General features: G+C 36.8%; 1 protein-coding gene across 1 annotated transcript; it reads left to right on the forward strand.

The window, feature by feature from the left end:
• The first annotated feature begins 182 nt into the window (after positions 1–182).
• Positions 183–18,870, forward strand: rnf185 (ring finger protein 185). The gene is made up of 7 exons (XM_056457187.1): positions 183–274; positions 4,583–4,782; positions 6,384–6,402; positions 7,875–7,987; positions 8,527–8,581; positions 13,968–14,085; positions 18,515–18,870. Exons 2-7 carry the CDS (start codon positions 4,601–4,603, stop codon positions 18,610–18,612), a joined length of 585 nt encoding a protein of 194 aa, XP_056313162.1. The 5' UTR covers positions 183–274; positions 4,583–4,600; the 3' UTR covers positions 18,613–18,870.
• Positions 18,871–20,531: the final 1,661 nt, after the last annotated feature.

Below are 20,531 nucleotides of genomic sequence, written 5' to 3' on the forward strand. Positions count from 1 at the left end.
AATAATCAATTAAAAACTTTTAGAAATGCTCAGAATTATTATTAAACGCGTTATTGGTGATTTATAATAGTTTAAAACAATAATATACATATTTATGTTTTGAACCCAGCTAGTCTTCACAACGCCTCACTTCTGAAAGCGCGTCCTTATTGGTCGAGCGCGCGTGCCGTCAGCAGGCTGCGCTTCCGGGCTGGAGCGATGGCTGTTTGTTGACGCATCAGCTGAAGTTGAAGAGCAGCGGCTCGTGTTTCTCGTGTTCTCCTCAGACGCGCAGGTAAGCGTTTATCGCTATTATACACGATTACAGACGAACTAGCTTGTTTATTTAACTCACAGTTGGTTATTTATGCTTAAAAAAATCAAGATTAGCCGATATACAGCCATTTTAGCGGATTCCGACGCGAAAAGAGCTGCGTGTTGTTATGAATAACACGATTTATCACACAAAAGTCTTTATAAATACTCAGAATTGAGGAGACATCTCTATTTGTGATCTTCAATATCACTTTATTGATTATAAAATGTCTAAATAGTGGTGGGATAGTGTTTGTCTTTATTTTCTTGTATTTTATGTCTCTTATTCTTGTGTATGTAAAGCACGTTGAATTACCATTGAGTGTGAAGTGTGCTGTAGAAATCAATAAATGGCCTTGTCTTATTGTTAGTATGAAGCAAAACAATAATTTTTAGCTATATGTAAATATATCAGAGAATAAGTTGATCATACTGAATTATGCTATAGAGGTAAAGTTGGTTTTCTGTTCGCACGTTCATTCATTTAGCAGGCTTAATATTGTTTACCACATAACTTTAAATGTTGAGTCTGAATTAGCATGCAAGTATGACTTCAAATCAGCATCAGCACTATCTAACTGACTGTGAACAAGGTTGTACTTTGATAGCCATCAGTTGCTAATATTATTTTTCTATTTAGAATTTGCAAACAATAATTTTCTGATGTTATATTATTAAGGAGAATGTCTGAATATCCAAATATAAACCCTCTAAAATCTCAACTTTACCTCTGTCATGATATTTAGATGGAATTATGAAATATTTGTTGTTGTTAAATGTGTAAAATCTAGTGGTTTGAGTAAATGTCAGACGATAATTAGAGAGTATTTCGGGCCAAACTGCCATTTAATGTGGTTTAAGCCATTTATTGGAACTATTGTTACTAGTAATAATAAGAATACATTTTATTTATAGTGCACTTTTCTCAGACCTAAAGTGCTACAAAGCATACAAGTCAAACAGTAAAAAACAAGAACAATAAAAACTGTTAAAACCAAAAAAAAAAATAAATAGATCAAAATAAAATATAAACGGCTCAATACAATTAGATGATTAAATTAACAAAAATAATCAATCTAAGTTAAAAGCAACAGTAAAAAGGTGAGTCTTGAGAAGTTTCTTAAAACGGTCTAGAGAAGCAGCGTTCCTGATGCTGATGGGTAGGTCATTCTATAGCTTAGGCGCACTGTACAAAAAAGCACCTTCGTTACCAACAAATACACTGACAAATTCTGTAAATCATGCAATGGATGATGGTCATTATAAAGTAAAGAATGTGAACAATCTCAAAAGGTACCAAAAAGCAAACTGTACCACTTTTATGGCCGTTTCCACTGTCAAAAGGTACCTAAAAGCGAACTGTACCGTACTAACTTTTGGGTACCATTTTGTTGTGCCAAGTATCCTTTGGAAATGGTACCAAAAGACGGAGCTAGATGCGCAGCTGAACACTATTGGTTTAAAGAGATCCGTCACTAGTGTGTGCACAAGACAGGAGAATGAAAACAAAGGAAGCACCGTTTTTAAAAAAACAGCCGAGAGATTACACCGTAATACTATATTCATATAATAATGAGCCATGGTCGACCCAAGCTCAAACAAACCTTGTCTTGGTCTTGATGTACAGCCACAAAGCCAAGAAGAAGAGCAGAGTCTGCCGTGTCCTGTTGTTGTTTACAAGATCGTCTAAAGGCATTTTCCCCGTTTGTTGTTAATTACATTAGATTCAACTTTATTGTCATTACACATGTACAAGTACAAGGCAACGAAATGCAGTTTAGGTCTAACCAGCAGTGCAATAGCAGCAAGTGCAGATACAGGTATATGTTAAAGTACATATGGCGGTTAAGGGACATTAAGCCACGTTTAGAGAAACGCTTATTGTAATGAAATAAATAAATGGTCTTGTCCTATTATCAGTATTCGCAAGTTTGTTTATTTAGCAGTCTTAATATTGTTTACCACACTACTTTGAATATTGGGACTGAATTAGCATGCAAGTATGACTTCAAAACAGCCTCAGCACTATCTATCTGACTGTGAACAATGTACTCTTCTGATATTATATTATTAAGGAGAATGTCTGAATATCCAAATATAAAATCCCAACTTTACCTCTGTCATGATATTTAGTTTGAAATTATGAAATATTTGTTGTTGTTAACTGTGTAAAGTCTATTGGTTTGAGTAAATCAGACGACAATAAGAGAGTATTTTGGGCAAAACTGCCATTTTTAAATGTGTTTTTAAGATAATTTTAAAATCTACATGGCTATAGTTATGCACATAGGAACTATTGTTACACTTACTTACAAATTCTGCAAATCATGCAATGAATGATGGTCATTATAAAGGAAAGAATGTGAATAATGTATGTGCATTATAGTCTGATGGCCCGTTTACACTGTCAAAAGGTACCTAAAATGGCCCGTTTACACTGAGTGGTACAGTAAGTTCCATTACGGGTCACCTTTGTCAGACTTGCGTTTCCACTGCTAAAAGTGTGGACATGGTGTACGACAGAACGTTTCAGTCGACGTCATTCTCGCTTAAGGAAATGTCTACAGTAAAGCTGTACAGGTCGTCCATGTATCATATGAGAAGCACTTCTCACACAACAGATGCTCTATACCAGGGGTGGGCAAACTCAGTCCTGGAGGGCCGGTGTCCTGCACAGTTTAGCTCCAACACTAATCAAACACACCTGAACAAGCTAATCAGTGTCTTCAAGATCACTAGAAATCCATAAGCAGGTGTGTTTGATTAGAGTTGGAGCTAAACTGTGCAGGACACCGGCCCTCCAGGACCGAGTTTGCCCACCTCTGCTCTATACACATAAACACCTGTGTATAAATGTTCATCACTAATCTTTTTATCAACATGATTAGATTATATCTGCAGATCAATGATACTGTGAAATAGCCTACTGTAGCGTCTGTAATTATATAAAATAAATAAGTAAATAAATGAACATATATAAACACATACAGCCCCTTACAGTCTCCTATATGTTACCAACTACAGAAGAACTACACACAGCAGACATTTAGTCCTTATTTGAGTTCAAAGACAACAAAACATACAGCCCACATTCAGAGCAAACCTCTTATCTGTGTGTGTAATCTTCAGCTGCACATGTAGCCTCTGTTACTGTGTGTTCACACCAAAAGCAGTGAGAGTGTCCAGGGTCGCTCTGGCCGCCCTGGCGACAACGCTGTCTGCCTTCAGCTCCGGCGGCGAGAGCGTCAAAATTCTCTACATTGATCTTGTATTTACAGGGGCCGTTGCAGCATATCAGTTACATTCCTGTATAAAACATGCTTTCTAGCGTGAAAATGTTGCGCACTTATCAAATTCATTTAACAATGGAAGATCAAGTTGCTTGCACTGTGGCTTTGCTCCACTTAATTATCCAATGTGTCCATATGTCTGAAATATCCTGAAGCAGCAGTACTGTTTTGTACTGTCACATGAGATTCCCGCTTTTTTAAAGATAAATATATATATAAAACATTAATGCACAGCAGTAACTCGCCAGTAACTTATTTGATGTATGTTCCTGTAAGAAAACATTGTAAATAATTGAAAATCTGGCGACCGCAATAATCAGAACCAAAGTTCACAGGTCTGTGTTCTCTGAACTCCTCTTAAACGGTGGGCTTCTACATTCTGATTGGTTGCCGCCGAACCGCATCATAGCTCATTACAATAAAGTTGACTTGATTTCAACTCTCCTTGATACACACACTGGCGAAGACGTGCCGCAGTGCTCCTCGCCGCTTGTCGCCGCCGGCTCTCATTGAAAATGAATGACTTCCGGCTACTTTGCTCTCGTCGCTTTCAGTGTGAACATACAGTTAGAGTGTAACTCCGTCATTCCCAGTTCATAATAGTCCAGAAGCTGATGATAATAGCTGAACATGGCAGTTTGATCATGTTTTAGGTTGCTGAAAGAATCATTTGCTCCTTTGTTTTTTCGTGCTTCACTCTCACGTTTGTCTGTTTCTGAAAGGATTGGAAATCAGAAGCTCTTCAATAATCATGTGCACGTTATTATCATCAGCTCAAGAAGATCGTTATTATGTGCATGTATTATTACAGTGTAATGTCTCGGCTGTGTGTTTAAAAATAGCGCTTCCTTTGTTTTCATTCTCCTGCTTGTGCACGAGCGAGTGACGTATCTCTGTAAACCAATAGCGTTCAGCTGCGCGTCTAGCTCCGCCTTTTGTTTACCCTTTAGTATAAGCACATCTAATGCATGTGTGTGTGTGTCTGTGTTTATGTTTAGGGTTTTGTGTAGCTGAGAATGGCCAGTGCGGCAGCCAGTGAGAGTTCTTCATCATCATCGTCTTCAGCAGCAGCGAATGGTCAGACAGCAGGAGAAAGCAGCGGTGGAGGTGGAGGAGCTCAGGACAGCACGTTTGAGTGTAACATCTGTCTGGACACATCTAAAGATGCTGTCATCAGTCTGTGTGGACATCTCTTCTGGTGAGGCCTTCACAACAATAAACCTTTCCACTGCACATGACATTCAGACATGACTGTGGGAATTCACACGGAATTGACAAAGGGTCCTATCATACACCCGGCGCAATAAGGTGTAAGACGTCTTTGGTGTGATTTGTTGCTATTTTCAGATCAGCGCAGCAGTAATTTTTCAGGTTTTATGCTACGTTGTTAAAACAGCAAATATATTTGTGTCACTCTGTGGACTCGTGTGTGCTGGTCTTTAAAGGAGGTGTGTTAAGGCGCATTGTTGAAGCGTTGCTATTCTGAAGAACTGAAATAGACCGCAACACTGACCAACTAAAAGCTGCTCTAAAGTCCAGCAGAGCGCGTTAGTTATGCGCCTATAGAGGTCCAAACACTGCTGAATACACACAGGATGAACAGCAACACACACATATCTTTACAGATGAAAACAATTAAAGGATTAAAATGACCCAGAAATGATGATTTTCTACGTCAATATAAACAGCACTGCATCCATGCCTTCTTCACCTCGGGGGGCTTTATCAGTTTATTAATGATCATCTGCATCTGTATAATGTGATTATTATCAGCAGGATTATTGATTATCTGCAGATTTATATCTGTTTTAATAAACACTAGTGTAGATTTGTCCAGCTGTGGGGTTTTGGAGACGTCTGCATCACCATATGGGGCATCAGAACAGGACGTGTGTGTGGATATAACTCAGTGTTTTGACCACACTTCATTATTATTGTTCATTTATTTCTTTGCTGGAGATTAGAACTGAATTTAGAAATAGTTTTGATCAAATCTTTGAGCTTAACAAAGGAAATTAAATATGTGGGCTAATGGATGTGTTCAGTGGAGTGAGTTTCCACCGTTTCCTTACTCCACCAAAGTAAAGGAGTAAAATAAAGAGAAAGTAAAGAGGCTGAATGGAGGAGGCTTGTTCTTTATCCTCGCGCTGCAGATGCTCTGTTTAACTGTTTTCTCGCTAGTGAAGCGTTCAGTTTCTACACAAAGTCGCCATGTAAATAGCAAATGCACCATGGAGCGACGCAACTGACTCTTAAAGGGAATGAGAGATGAGTCTCTGATTGGTTTAATACAGGTTATGCTCAAAACACACTCAGAACTCATTAAGAGAATAAGCTCAACCCTGTTAGACCATGCGCCGGGCACAGAGCGGATTTATCTGTCCTTAAAATAGCAAAAGTGGATTCAGACGCCCTTAATGATTAAATAGAGCCCATTATGACAGACATGAAAATGCCATGTTCAACTTAGCATTGCCAGTCTACAATGTGTTTTAGACCTTTATTCTCTTCATTTATTACTCGTTTGTGAATAAAAATAATTTTTTTTCAGATCAAATTTAATCAATGACTAAATAAGTATCATCTCACACACACAGACCTCATTGAACAACACTGGAGTACAGCACATCCTGTCCAGCAGTCGCATACGTCTAGATAAATATTAGGAAAAACTTCAAACAGCTTCTGATCTGTGGTTTGTTGTGTGCAGTGGAAAAGCAGTTTAATACAGAGAGTAATGAGGAAAAAACATTGATTTCTTAACACTTATTTCTCTTTCCTTCTGCAATGGGATCACAGCTGGCCATGCTTGCATCAGGTGAGTTACTGAAGTCTGTATAGTCATTACCATTAGGCCTGTGCAATATGATATACACTCAACGGCCACTTTATTAGGTACACTAGTTACTAGTCCCGGGTTAGACCCCTTTTGCCTTCAGAACTGGCTTAATCCTTCATGTCAGAGATTCAACAAGCTACTGGAAATATTCCTCAGAGATTTTGGTCCATATTGACATGATAGCATCACGCAGTTGCTGCAGATTTGTCGGCTGCACATCCATGATGCCAATCTCCCGTTCCACCACATCCCAAAGGTGCTCTATTGGATTGAGCTCTGGGGACTGTGGAGGCCATTTGAGTACAGTGAACTTATTGTCATGTTCAAGAAACCAGTCTGAGATGCTTTATGACATGGTGCGTTATCCTGCTGGAAGTAGCCATCAGAAGATGGAGACACTGTGCTCATAAAGGGATGGACATGGTCAGAACAATACTCAGGTAGGCTGTGGTGTTGACACGATGCTCAATTGGTACTAATGGACCCAAAGTGTGCCAAGAAAATCTCCCCCACACCATTACACCACCACCAGCAGCCTGAACCGCTGATACAAGGCAGGATGGATCCATGCTTGCATGTTGTTGAGGCCAAATTGTGAGCCGAGCATCTGAATGTGGCAGCAGAAATGGAGACTCATCAGACCAGGCAACGTTTCTCCAATCTTCTATTGTCCAGTTTTGGTGAGCCTGTGTGAATTGTAGCCTCAGTTTCCTGTTCTTAGCTGACAGGAGCGGCACCCGGTGTGGTCTTCTGCTGCTGTAGCCCATCCGCCTCAAGGTTGGACGTGTTGTGTGTTCAGAGATGCTCTTCTGCAGACCTCGGTTGTAACGAGTGCGTATTTGAGTTACTGTTGCCTTTCTAACAGCTGGAACCAGTCTGGCCATTCTCCTCTGACCTCTGGCATCAACAAGGCATTTGCGCTCACAGAACTGCCGCTCACTGGATATTTCCTCTTTGTCGGACCATTCTCTGTAAACCCTAGAGATGGTTGTGCGTGAAAATCCCAGTAGATCAGCAGTTTCTGAAATACTCAGAGCAGGCCGTCTGGCACCAACAACCATGCCACGTTCAAAGTCTCTTAAATCCCCTTTCTTCCCCATTCTGATGCTCGCTTTGACCTGCAGCAGATCGTCTTGACCATGTCTACATGCCTAAATGCATTGAGCTGCTGCCATGTGATTGGCTGATTAGACATTCGTGTTAACAAGCAGTTGTACCGGTGTACCTAATAAAGTGGCCGCTGAGTGTATGTCGTATGAACAAAATAAAAAGTCTATCTTTTCATATTGAGCTCTACCATTTATTTTGTGGTGTTGCAAAATAAATAGTTTACTTTTTGTTTACTTTTTTTGTCTGTGCGTCTTTGCATGTGTGTGTGTGTGTGTGTGTGTGTGTGTGTGTGTGTGTGTGTGTGTGTGTGTGTGTGTGTGTGTTTGCGTGCGTGTGTGCAGTGGTTAGAGACACGTCCGAACAGACAGGTGTGTCCGGTGTGTAAAGCAGGCATCAGTCGGGATAAAGTGATCCCGCTCTACGGCAGAGGCAGCACCGGCCAGCAGGACCCCAGGTACACATATATACACACACACACACACACACACACACACACACACACACACACTATGACTTCATTTCCCATCATTTACATCCAGTCATTTAGCAGGTGCTGGTGTCTAAAACTGCATGCATTCATTCATTCATTCATTTTCATTTGGCTTAGTCTCTCATTCATCAGGGGGCACCACAGTGGAATGAACCGCCAACTATTCCAGCATATGTTTTACACAGCGGATGCCCTTCCAGCTGCAACCCACTACTGGGAAACACCCATACACATTCATTCACACACACACACACACACACACACACACTCATACACTACGGCCAATGTAGTTCATCAATTCCCCTATAGCGCATGTGTTTGGACTGTGGGGGAAACCGGAGCCACGAATATAATATCAATAAGTTCTGCAATATAATAAGAAGTATAAACAGGACAATAAGTGAGGCGAGCATGTTTTGCAGTGTAATAATGTGACAGCGCTTACAAATAAATAAAATAAACTCATTGATTGAAATATAAAGTGAATTGTCTTGTGATTTCAGAGAGAAAACTCCTCCGCGACCACAAGGCCAGCGTCCAGAACCGGAGAATCGTGGAGTGAGTATCAGCACATACAGCTGAGGGCTAAACTATTCACCCCCTGTGCAATATTTCTTCTTCAAATATTTCCCAGATGATGTTGAACAGATTCAGGAAATGTTCACAGTATGTCTGATAATATGTTTTCTTCTGGAGAAAGTCTTATTTGTTTTATTTCAGCTAGAATAAAAGCAGTTTTTAATAGTTTTAAACCCATTTTAAGGTCAATATTATTAGCCCCCTTAAGCAATATTTATTATGGATAGTCTCCAGAACAAACCACTGTTATACAATGACTTGCCTAATTACCCTGATTACCCTAGTGAAGCCTTTAAATGCCACTTTAAGCTTTTTAACGTTAAAAAACTAAAAAGTCCTCATGGCTTGTGTCTCATTTTGTGAGCCGACTGACAACAGATGTTCACTCCCCTCTTTTCCCCTGCTCTGTGGCCACTCCCACTCCTCCCTCTCCTCTCAGAGCTCCACGCCCATCTTGGAGCATCTTTAGAAAAAATTCTGATGTAGAGTTGAACTGATAGAGGGGGTTTCATGCCCTTTAATAAAGCATTTATTAACATATAAAGTAACTATTATTAATTATACTATTAATAAATGCCTGAATAACAATATATATAAATGGTAGTTTGAATAATCATTTAAGTTAAGTGAATTTATTCTTAAAACAAACTAAATAATCTGCCAATGGGGGGAAACCAAATCTTATTTCAAAGCGAAACAATATTATTACACATCCCCCATTGGCAGATTATTGTGCTCATTTTAATGAAAAACTCACTTCATTTTGACTCATTATTTCTGAAAGCAAGACTAGAAGACTAGAAAAGTCTAGAAATGCTTCTTGATTTAAGAATTTGAAGATATTTGGACTAGAAACAAGTCAAGAACTCTGAGTAAGAAAAGCATTTGTTGCAGATTTGCAATATTTATTTGTTCATGACACTGTTGTGTGTGCAACGCTGTGTGTGTCATTGCGCTAGACGTTTGTGATGAAACACTTACATGCATGGCTCTGGTTGCTGTAGTGCCAACCTGTAGGTAATTCATTAAGCAAACGAGTGTCTCTCCGGGGCTAATTAATGTCTCCGAGTCTCTGCGGACAGCAGCTGACGTCTGGGTTGCATCACATTATCATCATGCTTTACATTCTTGCGTGATGATCGTTTATGATGAACAATAATGCTTTTAGAGCTGTGGGTTACATGTAATCAGATTCCACACTGCAAAACAGGCTTTATTCAGAGTTTAAGTCTTGTTTCTAGTCCAAATATCTAAAAGTTCTTAAATCAAGATTTTCTAAACGCATGTTTTAATATTATCACATTTTATTGTTTTCAGGAATAATGAGTCAAAATGATGTGAGTTTTGCCTAAAACAAGCAAAAAAATCTCTAAATGGGGGATGTATAATAATCTTGTTTTCGTTTGGGTATATTAAGCCACAATATTAATAACATTATAGGTAAAGTTCACAGAAATGATTTATTCACTATTTACCTTGTGTTTTCAAACTGTCTTGAGTTTCTTCTGTTGAACACAAAAGAAGATAGTTTGAAGAATGCTGACAAACAGTAACCATTGACTTCTGTAGTAGGAGAAACAAATACTCTAGAATTCAATGGTTTCCAACATTCTTCGAAATATCTTCTTTGTGTTCAACAGAAGAAAGAACATCCTAAAGGTTTGGAACAAGTAAAAGAAGAATAAGTGACAGGTGTTTAATTTTTAAGGTGAACTATTGCTTTAATGTACGCTGTGAAAACACTGATCTTTGGGCGTCTTCTGTTCACTCTGATACACTAGATAAAACTATATAAAAGCTCAACGGAAAACTTCTACACAATTTTCTAGACAAGCAACAAATATAGTCTTGTTTTCAGGAATAATGAGTCAAAATGAAGTGAGTTTTACCTTAAAACAAGCAAAATAATCTGACAATTGGGGAAGCTGACTGTGCTTATATTAAAGTGAAAGCAAAATAATTATTCTCTCCCCATTTTCAGACTATTTTGCTTGTTATAATGAAAAACTCACCAAATTTTGTCTCAATATTCCTGAAAACAAGGCTATATTTGTTGCTTGTCTAGAAAATGCTTCTTGATTTAGGCTTTGTTTTTAGATATTTGGATAGAAAACAAAAACTCTAAGTAAGATGAGCACTTTTTACACTGTACTGTATGTAAACCGTATTTTAAAATGCTTGTAATTGGACTACAGCAGGGTGTCTGCGGGGTCCTTAAGTATTAAATGTTGATCAATTATTTAAAGGCCCATATTAATATGACTTGAATATTTTCCAGTTGTCTAGATATTAATAAATAGTCATTCAAACATCTTTACAGAAGCCTCTACACCAAGGGTGTCCAAACTCAGTCCTGGAGGGCTGGTGTCCTGCATAGTTTAGCTCCAACTTCCTTCAACACACCTGCCTGAATGTTTTTGTATACCTAGACTGAGCTTGATTAGCTGGTTCAGGTGTGTTTAATTGGGGTTGGAACTAAAATATGCAGGACACCGGTCCTCCAGGACTGCGTTTGGACACCCCTGCTCTACACCTATGAGTTGGTCTCATGTGTCCGCCATAATTTGTAGTTTGTTTAAACTTTTTATTCTCATTTGTAGTTCTAATCGTATTTAGTCTAATGTATTGTGTGCAATATTAGCATTCGAGTACAGACGGTTCTACACTTACATTTTTACCAGAAAAAGACCCAATAATTTTATTTTTGAGTACTATTTTTCTATTTATTTAGTTTATTTCTTTAAATTTCTACAAAAAATCCCAATACCATATATATATATATTTATAAATATATATAAATATAAATATAAATATAAATATATATATAAATATATATATATAAATATATATATATATAAATAATGCAGAAGTTCCCTGCCTTATATATATGCACAGTGTATCCGGAAAGTATTGATGGCACTTGACTTTGTCAACATTTGTTTATGTTACCGTCTTATTCCAAAATGGATTGAATTGGTTGATTTCCTCAACATTCTACACACAATCCCCCATAATGACAATGTGAACGAAGAGTTTCTGAAATTGTTGCAAATTTATTAAAACTAAATTTAGCTGTAAAATCAGATGTACATCAGTATTCACAGGCTTTGCTCAATACTTTGTTGATGCACCTTTGTCAGCAATTACAGCCTCAAGTCTTTGTGAATATGATGCCACAAGCTTGGCACACCTGTCTTTGGGAATTTTGGCCCATTCCCCTTTGCAGAACCTCTCAAGCTCTATCAGGTTGGATGGGAAGCGACGGTGTACAGCCATTTTCAGATCTCTCCAGAGATGTTCAATAGGATTTAGGTCTGGGCTTAATGGTACAGACGGGTTTACGCTTCGAATTTCTACCAGAAATAGTAGATCATCTATTTAACTTTGGAATACTCATCTCAGCATACTTCCATTTGGGACACACTAGTTCTAGTTTCGAATACTATTTAGGATGGACCGTATGCAAATTGGCACACTCTGAAGCAAAATCGAAATCAATTGTGGAAGTTGTTTTTATTATTTTATACTTGTTGTATTTTATGATGTTTATGTAAATTACCATTATGTATGAAATGTGCTTTAGAAATAAACTCGCCTTCGTTTTTTTTTTTTAATGAATCACTTGTTTTGAATGAATCGCTTAAATGGATGATTCAGTGAATGACTCTTTTATTTTCACAAATCCACATGAACCAGGTGCTGCAACTTTTTTCAATTTAAATTTATTTATTTGTTTATTTTTATTACATTTTTTGTAGAGAAACGGAATATTAAATGAATAAACAGTGGGCGTGGCTTGTTTTTTCTGCTGCGAGCTGATTGGATCTAGTAAACTAGGCGTTTCCTTCAGAAACATGGGGAAGAGGGGCTGTGGAGAGTTATTACAGCCTAACCAGAGCATAGAATCACCAAGAGGCAACACTCTGTTGCTGTTTTGGACACAGCCACTAGGTGCCGCTAGTCACGCGTCGGCCAATTTAGAATGAAAATTCCAATAGAACAACAGCACGGATAACTAACGCTAGACAGAATGAATAACAATATTGAGTTAAATACGAGTTAAAATATTGCATATTTATACACCCCCATTGAAAAGCAATATTTTAAACAACATCTCAATAAAAAGAAAACAATGTTCAAAATGTTGACAAGATTAAGTTTAATATAATATCTGTTTAACTTATGACATGAAGGCAAGGTTAACAAAATAACTTAAATTACTAATCTTTTTAGTTCTACTTCAATTAGGGTGATGCAAAATGAGTATACCCCACATAAAAACTACTTTATCTAGTTTGTTGTTCTGATGTTTAGATTATCCTATTGTTATCCGTGATTTTAATGACAGAACCAAGACTTCTAGACATGAAATGAACAAGTTGGCTTCATTTTGCAACATCTCTCGTTTCCATTCTTCAAAATAACCCCTCTTTTAGAGTTGCTCAGAGATGCTCAACTTGATGTCTCTTCAGAATGACCTATATGTGTTTAATTGGATTCAGATCAGGAGATATATATATAATAATATAATATATCAACATAGATGTGTATGTATATGATGAATTTATGTGTCAGAATTCAATCATTTTGGGCATTTTTACATAGAAGCTGTATTAGTCTTTCTTTAACAGACAACACTGGAAAAGAATACTAAATAGTATTATAACGTATAATACTGCAACAAAATGTGCACTGTCAGTCTGTTATCAACATCCTGTTTTGAAAGTCATGTTAATTTAATTTAACGTGTCCGTGTTAATTTATATTACGCCAGTGCGTAAACTAAAGTAATTTCACCTAAAAGTGACAGTTCCAAGAAAATAAGTATGGTTAAAATATAAACATTAAGCCTGTAAAATAAATAAACTATTAAAAGTGCTGAGGATTGTGATATTAAGTGTTGTATTGGCGTCTTTCAGATGGTATCTCGGATTTAATGCGATTTTTAAATAAAAACAAAGCAGCAATAAGATCCAATGGACGGCCGATCGCTTTCACCCCAAAAATGACGGAATCGCTGGGCGCTGCTGTTGTAATGGAACGTTCTATTGAGTGTCTCTAAGCTCTTTGGCCTAACAGACTCCTCCTCACTGTTTGTGTTGTTTTCAAAACTGACAGCTGGAGGGCGTGGTTAAGTGTGTTAGCCACGCCCAGTCCCCCAGACAGACCTAATCTGAGAATTTAACTGAAACAGACAGGAAGTGCATTTTCAGATTTTAATTCAAGCTATTTTTGTTCGTAATGACATGCACAGATGACTTCAGCACAAAACTAGCAATGTGAGCTAACCAAATCAATATGGTTAGTGTGATTTCATCTATGCTGTGAATCTTGCTCCCCTGCTGAAGTTTGCTTGTGTCTGCAGGGTTTTCAGGGATTTGGTTTTGGTGATGGAGGATTTCAGATGTCGTTTGGTATTGGAGCTTTTCCTTTTGGGATCTTCGCCACAGCGTTTAATATCAATGATGGCAGACCTCCGCCAGGTAAAACACAACCCTCGCCTGCCTGATAAACTGAACAGTCTGTTCACCATTTTTAGTTCACCGTCTGTTGTAGACTTTTTCTCCTGATGTGGCATTAAACACACAAACAAACAGAGACGTTTATTAATATCAGTGTCTTAAAATGTCTTTTATGGCAACTTTTCTCAAAACTTATGATAATATTTGCTTTAATTCTTGTCTTTAATTCTTGTCTTCTTGGCTTTAATTCTTGTCTTTTGCTTTGAAAATACACAATCTTATTAGGTTTTAGTTTTTAATAACTATTGGACTTGTACAATGATAAACAATTGTCATATTTTGACTAAAGTATAGTAATGAAAAGCCCTTCAGGTTTGCATGAGATGGAAATTCACTATTTACATTCTCTAAATGAACATTGTTGATCTCTTTCTGAAAAGCTCATCTGTGCATATCTTTAAATGTTTTTGACTGTATGATGTTCAATCAAAAACAAAAATTTTATATCTCACTCACACTTGTTTTTATCTTAGACTTTTTTTTAATTTGCTATTGACTTTATTTCCGCTAACTCATTGACTTTTATTCGCAAACTCGATATTGACTTTTATTCGCAAACTCGCTGTAGACTTCCACAAACTAGCTATTGACTTTTATTCGCAAACTCGATATTGACTTTTATTCGCAAACTCGATATTGACTTTTATTCGCAAACTCGATATTGCCTTCTATTCGCAAACTCGATATTGACTTTTATTCGCAAACTCGCTGTAGACTTCCACAAACTAGCTATTGACTTTTATTCGCAAACTCGATATTGACTTTTATTCGCAAACTCGCTGTAGACTTCCACAAACTAGCTATTGACTTTTATTCGCAAACTCAATATTGACTTATATTCGCAAACTCGCTATTGACTTCTATTCGCAAACTCGATATTGCCTTTTATTCGCAAACTCGCTGTAGACTTCCACAAACTAGCTATTGACTTTTATTCACAAACTCAATATTGACTTTTATTCGCAAACTCGATATTGACTTTTATTCGCAAACTAGCTATTGACTTTTATTCGCAAACTAGCTATTGACTTTTATTCGCAAACTCAATATTGACTTTTATTCGCAAACTCGATATTGACTTTTATTCGCAAACTCGCTGTAGACTTCCACAAACTAGCTATTGACTTTTATTCGCAAACTCGATATTGACTTTTATTCGCAAACTCGCTGTAGACTTCCACAAACTAGCTATTGACTTTTATTCGCAAACTCGATATTGACTTTTATTCGCAAACTCGATATTGACTTTTATTCGCAAACTCAATATTGACTTATATTCGCAAACTCGCTATTGACTTCTATTCGCAAACTCGATATTGCCTTTTATTCGCAAACTCGCTGTAGACTTCCACAAACTAGCTATTGACTTTTATTCACAAACTCAATATTGACTTTTATTCGCAAACTCGATATTGACTTTTATTCGCAAACTAGCTATTGACTTTTATTCGCAAACTAGCTATTGACTTTTATTCGCAAACTCGATATTGACTTTTATTCGCAAACTCGATATTGACTTTTATTCGCAAACTCGCTGTAGACATCCACAAACTAGCTATTGACTTTTTTTCGCAAACTCGATATTGACTTTTATTCGCAAACTCGCTGTAGACTTCCACAAACTAGCTATTGACTTTTATTCGCAAACTCGATATTGACTTTTATTCGCAAACTCGATATTGACTTTTATTCGCAAACTCAATATTGACTTATATTCGCAAACTCGCTATTGACTTCTATTCGCAAACTCGATATTGCCTTTTATTCGCAAACTCGCTGTAGACTTCCACAAACTAGCTATTGACTTTTATTCGCAAACTCGATATTGACTTTTATTCGCAAACTCGCTGTAGACTTCCACAAACTAGCTATTGACTTTTATTCACAAACTCAATATTGACTTTTATTCGCAAACTCGATATTGACTTTTATTCGCAAACTAGCTATTGACTTTTATTCGCAAACTCGATATTGACTTTTATTCGCAAACTCGATATTGACTTTTATTCGCAAACTCGCTGTAGACATCCACAAACTAGCTATTGACTTTTATTCACAAACTCGATATCGACTTTTTTTGCAAACTCGCTGTAGACTTCCACAAACTAGCTATTGACTTTTATTCGCAAACTCGATATTGACTTTTATTCGCAAACTCGCTGTAGACTTCCACAAACTAGCTATTGACTTTTATTCGCAAACTCGATATTGACTTTTATTCGCAAACTCGATATTAACTTTTATTCGCAAACTCGATATTGACTTTTATTCGCAAACTCGATATTGACTTTTATTCGCAAACTCGATATTGACTTTTATTCGCAAACTCGATATTGACTTTTATTCGCAAACTCGATATTGACTTTTATTCGCAAACTCGATATTGACTTTTATTCGCAAACTCGCTTTACACATCCACAAACTAGCTATTGACTTTTATTCACAAACTCGATATTGACTTTTTTTGCAAACTCGCTGTAGACATCCACAAACTAGCTATTGACTTTTATTCACAAACTCGATATCGACTTTTTTTGCAAACTCGCTGTAGACATCCACAAACTAGCTATTGACTTTTATTCACAAACTCGATATTGACTTTTATTCGCAAACTCGCTGTAGACTTCCACAAACTAGCTATTGACTTTTATTCGCAAACTAGCTATTGACTTTTATTCGCAAACTCGATATTGACTTTTATTCGCAAACTCGATATTGACTTCTATTCGCAAACTCAATATTGACTTTTATTCGCAAACTCGCTGTAGACTTCCACAAACTAGCTATTGACTTTTATTCGCAAACTCGATATTGACTTTTATTCGCAAACTCGATATTGACTTTTATTCGCAAACTCGATATTGACTTCTATTCGCAAACTCAATATTGACTTTTATTCGCAAACTCGCTGTAGACTTCCACAAACTAGCTATTGACTTTTATTCGCAAACTCGATATTGACTTTTATTCGCAAACTCGCTGTAGACATCCACAAACTAGCTATTGACTTTTATTCGCAAACTCGATATTGACTTTTATTCGCAAACTCGATATTGACTTTTATTCGCAAACTCGATATTGACTTTTATTCGCAAACTCGATATTGACTTTTATTCGCAAACTCGATATTGACTTCTATTCGCAAACTCGATATTGACTTTTATTCGCAAACTCACTGTAGACTTCCACAAACTAGCTATTGACTTTTATTCGCAAACTCGATATTGACTTTTATTCGCAAACTCGCTGTAGACATCCACAAACTAGCTATTGACTTTTATTCACAAACTCGATATCGACTTTTTTTGCAAACTCGCTGTAGACTTCCACAAACTAGCTTGTGACTTTATTCACAAACTCAATATTTAGTTTTTTCGCAAACTCGATATTGACTTTTTTCGCGAACGCACTGTTGAAGTCTTCTGCACACTCTATTGACTTATTCACAAAATCGATATTGACTTTTTTTCGCAAACTCAATATTGACTTTTTTTCGCAAACTTGATATTGACTTTTATTCGCAAACTCGATATTGACTTTTATTCGCAAACTCGCTGTAGACTTCCACAAACTAGCTATTGACTTTTATTCGCAAACTCGATATTAACTTTTTTTCGCAAACTCGATATTGACTTTTATTCGCAAACTCGATATTGACTTTTATTCACAAACTCGATATTGACTTCCACAAACTAGCTATTGACTTTTATTCGCAAACTCAATATTGACTTTTTTTCACAAACTCGATATTGCCTTTTTTTCGCATACTCAATATTGACTTTTCTTCACAAACTCAATATTGACTTTTTTTCGCAAACTTGCTGTCGCCTCCTTCCGCAAACTCGCTATTGACTTTATTCACAAACTCGCTAGTGACTTTATTCACAAACTCGCTGTTGACTTTATCTGCAAACTCAATGGCTTTTTTTTTCGCAAACTCACTATTCACTTTATTCGCAAACTCGTTATTGACTTTTTTTTGCAAACTCGCTATTGACTTTATTCACAACATCAGACTGTTCTGAGAAAAAAAGTCAATAGTGAATTTGTGAGTTTGTATTATGCAATTCTAAAAAAATTGTGCACGTTTGTATACTGCAATTTCTGAATTTTGAGATAAAAATTGCAGTAAACATTTCGTTTTTTTTATTTATTTTGATGCCCACTGCCATTCGCCATGTGAGAATGACTCGTAGTCGATTGAACGTTATTGAAATGCGGACGTCTTATCAAATAGCTGGTTCTTTAAAACTTGGAAGCGGTTCTGCATACCCAACGCAAGCAACAGTTAAGGGGTTACAGCAGTATGAAAGAGCCACAGAGGCTGACTGGAGATTGGTGAGTTTTGCGGTAAACTAAGTGACATGTTGATGTATTTTTGTGTTTTCAGCGGCTCCAGGAACGCCTCAGCACACGGATGAGCAGTTCCTGTCCCGCCTCTTCCTGTTTGTGGCTCTGCTCATCATGTTCTGGCTGCTCATTGCATAAACCGTGGTAAAGTGTACCATCAGGACACAGTAAACTCATTACTCTCAGAGGACTAATTAACTAACTGAACTGTCAGCTTTCAGTAGTGCAGGCTTCCTCTCTTCTGTTGATGAGCTGACAGTTATTTAAGAAACGTGTTAATCAGCCGCCTGCCGGGCTCTTTTTCTGTGAAAGAGATGCAATGCTTCTGGTTGCATGTCTGTGAATGCAAACACTCTTATTTTAAATAAAGTCTTATTTCTCTTATGATTCATTAAATCCTCTATTGTTTCTTTTATCTTCTCTTCAGTTATGGTGGCAGATATTGTCACTCACTGTAGTGAAATGATGATAGCTCTGAATGCTTTACATCAGCATTAAATTATTGTATTTGTTTATTTTTTTGTTATAGTAACACAGATATTTTTAATAGAAAATAGTCTAAATATGAAATCATTATGTCCTCAAAAACATGCAAACATTAATTGAGGAATGATTGATCACAGGCCACTGAATTATTAGTAAATAAAGCAGGTATCACATCACACCTTAGAATGCTCATCAGCCAATCAGAATCAAGCTTTTTTTTTTTCTGGATTTTGTATTATTATCAGGACTTTACTTCACAAACTCACTATTGACTTTTTTACAAGCTCTATCGACCTTTTTCTGCAAGCTATTGACTTTTTTCCGCAAATTCACTATTTACTATTTTTTTTCGCAACTCACTATTGTTTTTTTTTTCTCAAACTCTTTAGTGACTTTTCATAAGCTATCACCCTTTTTTTTACATTTACTTGTTTCACTAACGCTATTGATTTTTTTTCACAAATTAATTAGTTACTTTTTTTGCAAACTCTATTGAATTTTCTTTGCAAACTCGCTATTGACATTTTTTCGCAAACTCACTATTGACATTTTCACAAACTCTATCGACCTTTTTCTACAAGCTTTCCTATTGACTTTTTCCAAACTATTGACTTTTTTTTTTGCTAACCCTCTATTGACTTTTTTTTCGCAAACTATCAGCTTTTTTCACAAACTCTCTATTGACTTTTCTTTCGCAAACTCTATTGAATTTTTCCACAAACTCTCTATTGACTTTTTTAGCTATTGAATTTTTCCGCAAACACGTTACTGAATTTTTTCCGCAAACTCGCTATTGACTTTTTCCCTAAACTCTCTCTTGACTTTTTTTAGCAAACTCGCTATTGACTTTTTTTAGCAAACTCGCTATTGACTTTTTTTAGCAAACTCGCTATTGACTTTTTATCGCAAACTCGCTATTGACTTTTTTTCGCAAACTCAATATTGACTTTTTTCGCAAATCCCTATTGACTTTTTTCCCTAAACTCGTTATTGGCTTTTTCTTCGCAAACTCTATATTGACATTTTTTCTGCAAACTAGATATTGGCTTTTTTTTTTTTCCGCAAACTCGCTATTGACTTTTTTCGCAAACTCGCTATTGAGTTTTTCCGCAAACTCGCTATTGACTTTTTTCGCAAACTCGCTATTGACTTTTTTCCGCAAACTCGCTATTGACTTTATGCAAACTCACTATTGACTTTATGCAAACTCGCTATTGACGTTTTTCGCAAACTCGCTATTGACTTTTCGCAAACTCGCTATTGACTTTTCGCAAACTCGCTATTGACTTTTCGCAAACTCGCTATTGACTTTTTTTGCAAACTCGCTATTGACTTTATGCAAACTCGCTATTGACGTTTTTCGCAAACTCACTATTGACTTTTTTCCGCAAACTAGATATTGGCTTTTTTTTTGCAAACTCGCTATTGACCTAATGCAAACTCGATATTGACCTTTTTTTTCCCCCAAACTCTCTATTGACTTTTTTTCCGCAAACTAGATATTGGCTCTTTTTTCGCAAACTCGCTATTGACTTTTTTCGCAATCTCGCTATTGACTTAATGCAAACTCG

The sequence above is a fragment of the Danio aesculapii genome, chromosome 5 (assembly GCF_903798145.1).
Source record: "Danio aesculapii chromosome 5, fDanAes4.1, whole genome shotgun sequence".
NCBI classification, from domain to species: Eukaryota; Metazoa; Chordata; class Actinopteri; order Cypriniformes; family Danionidae; genus Danio; species Danio aesculapii.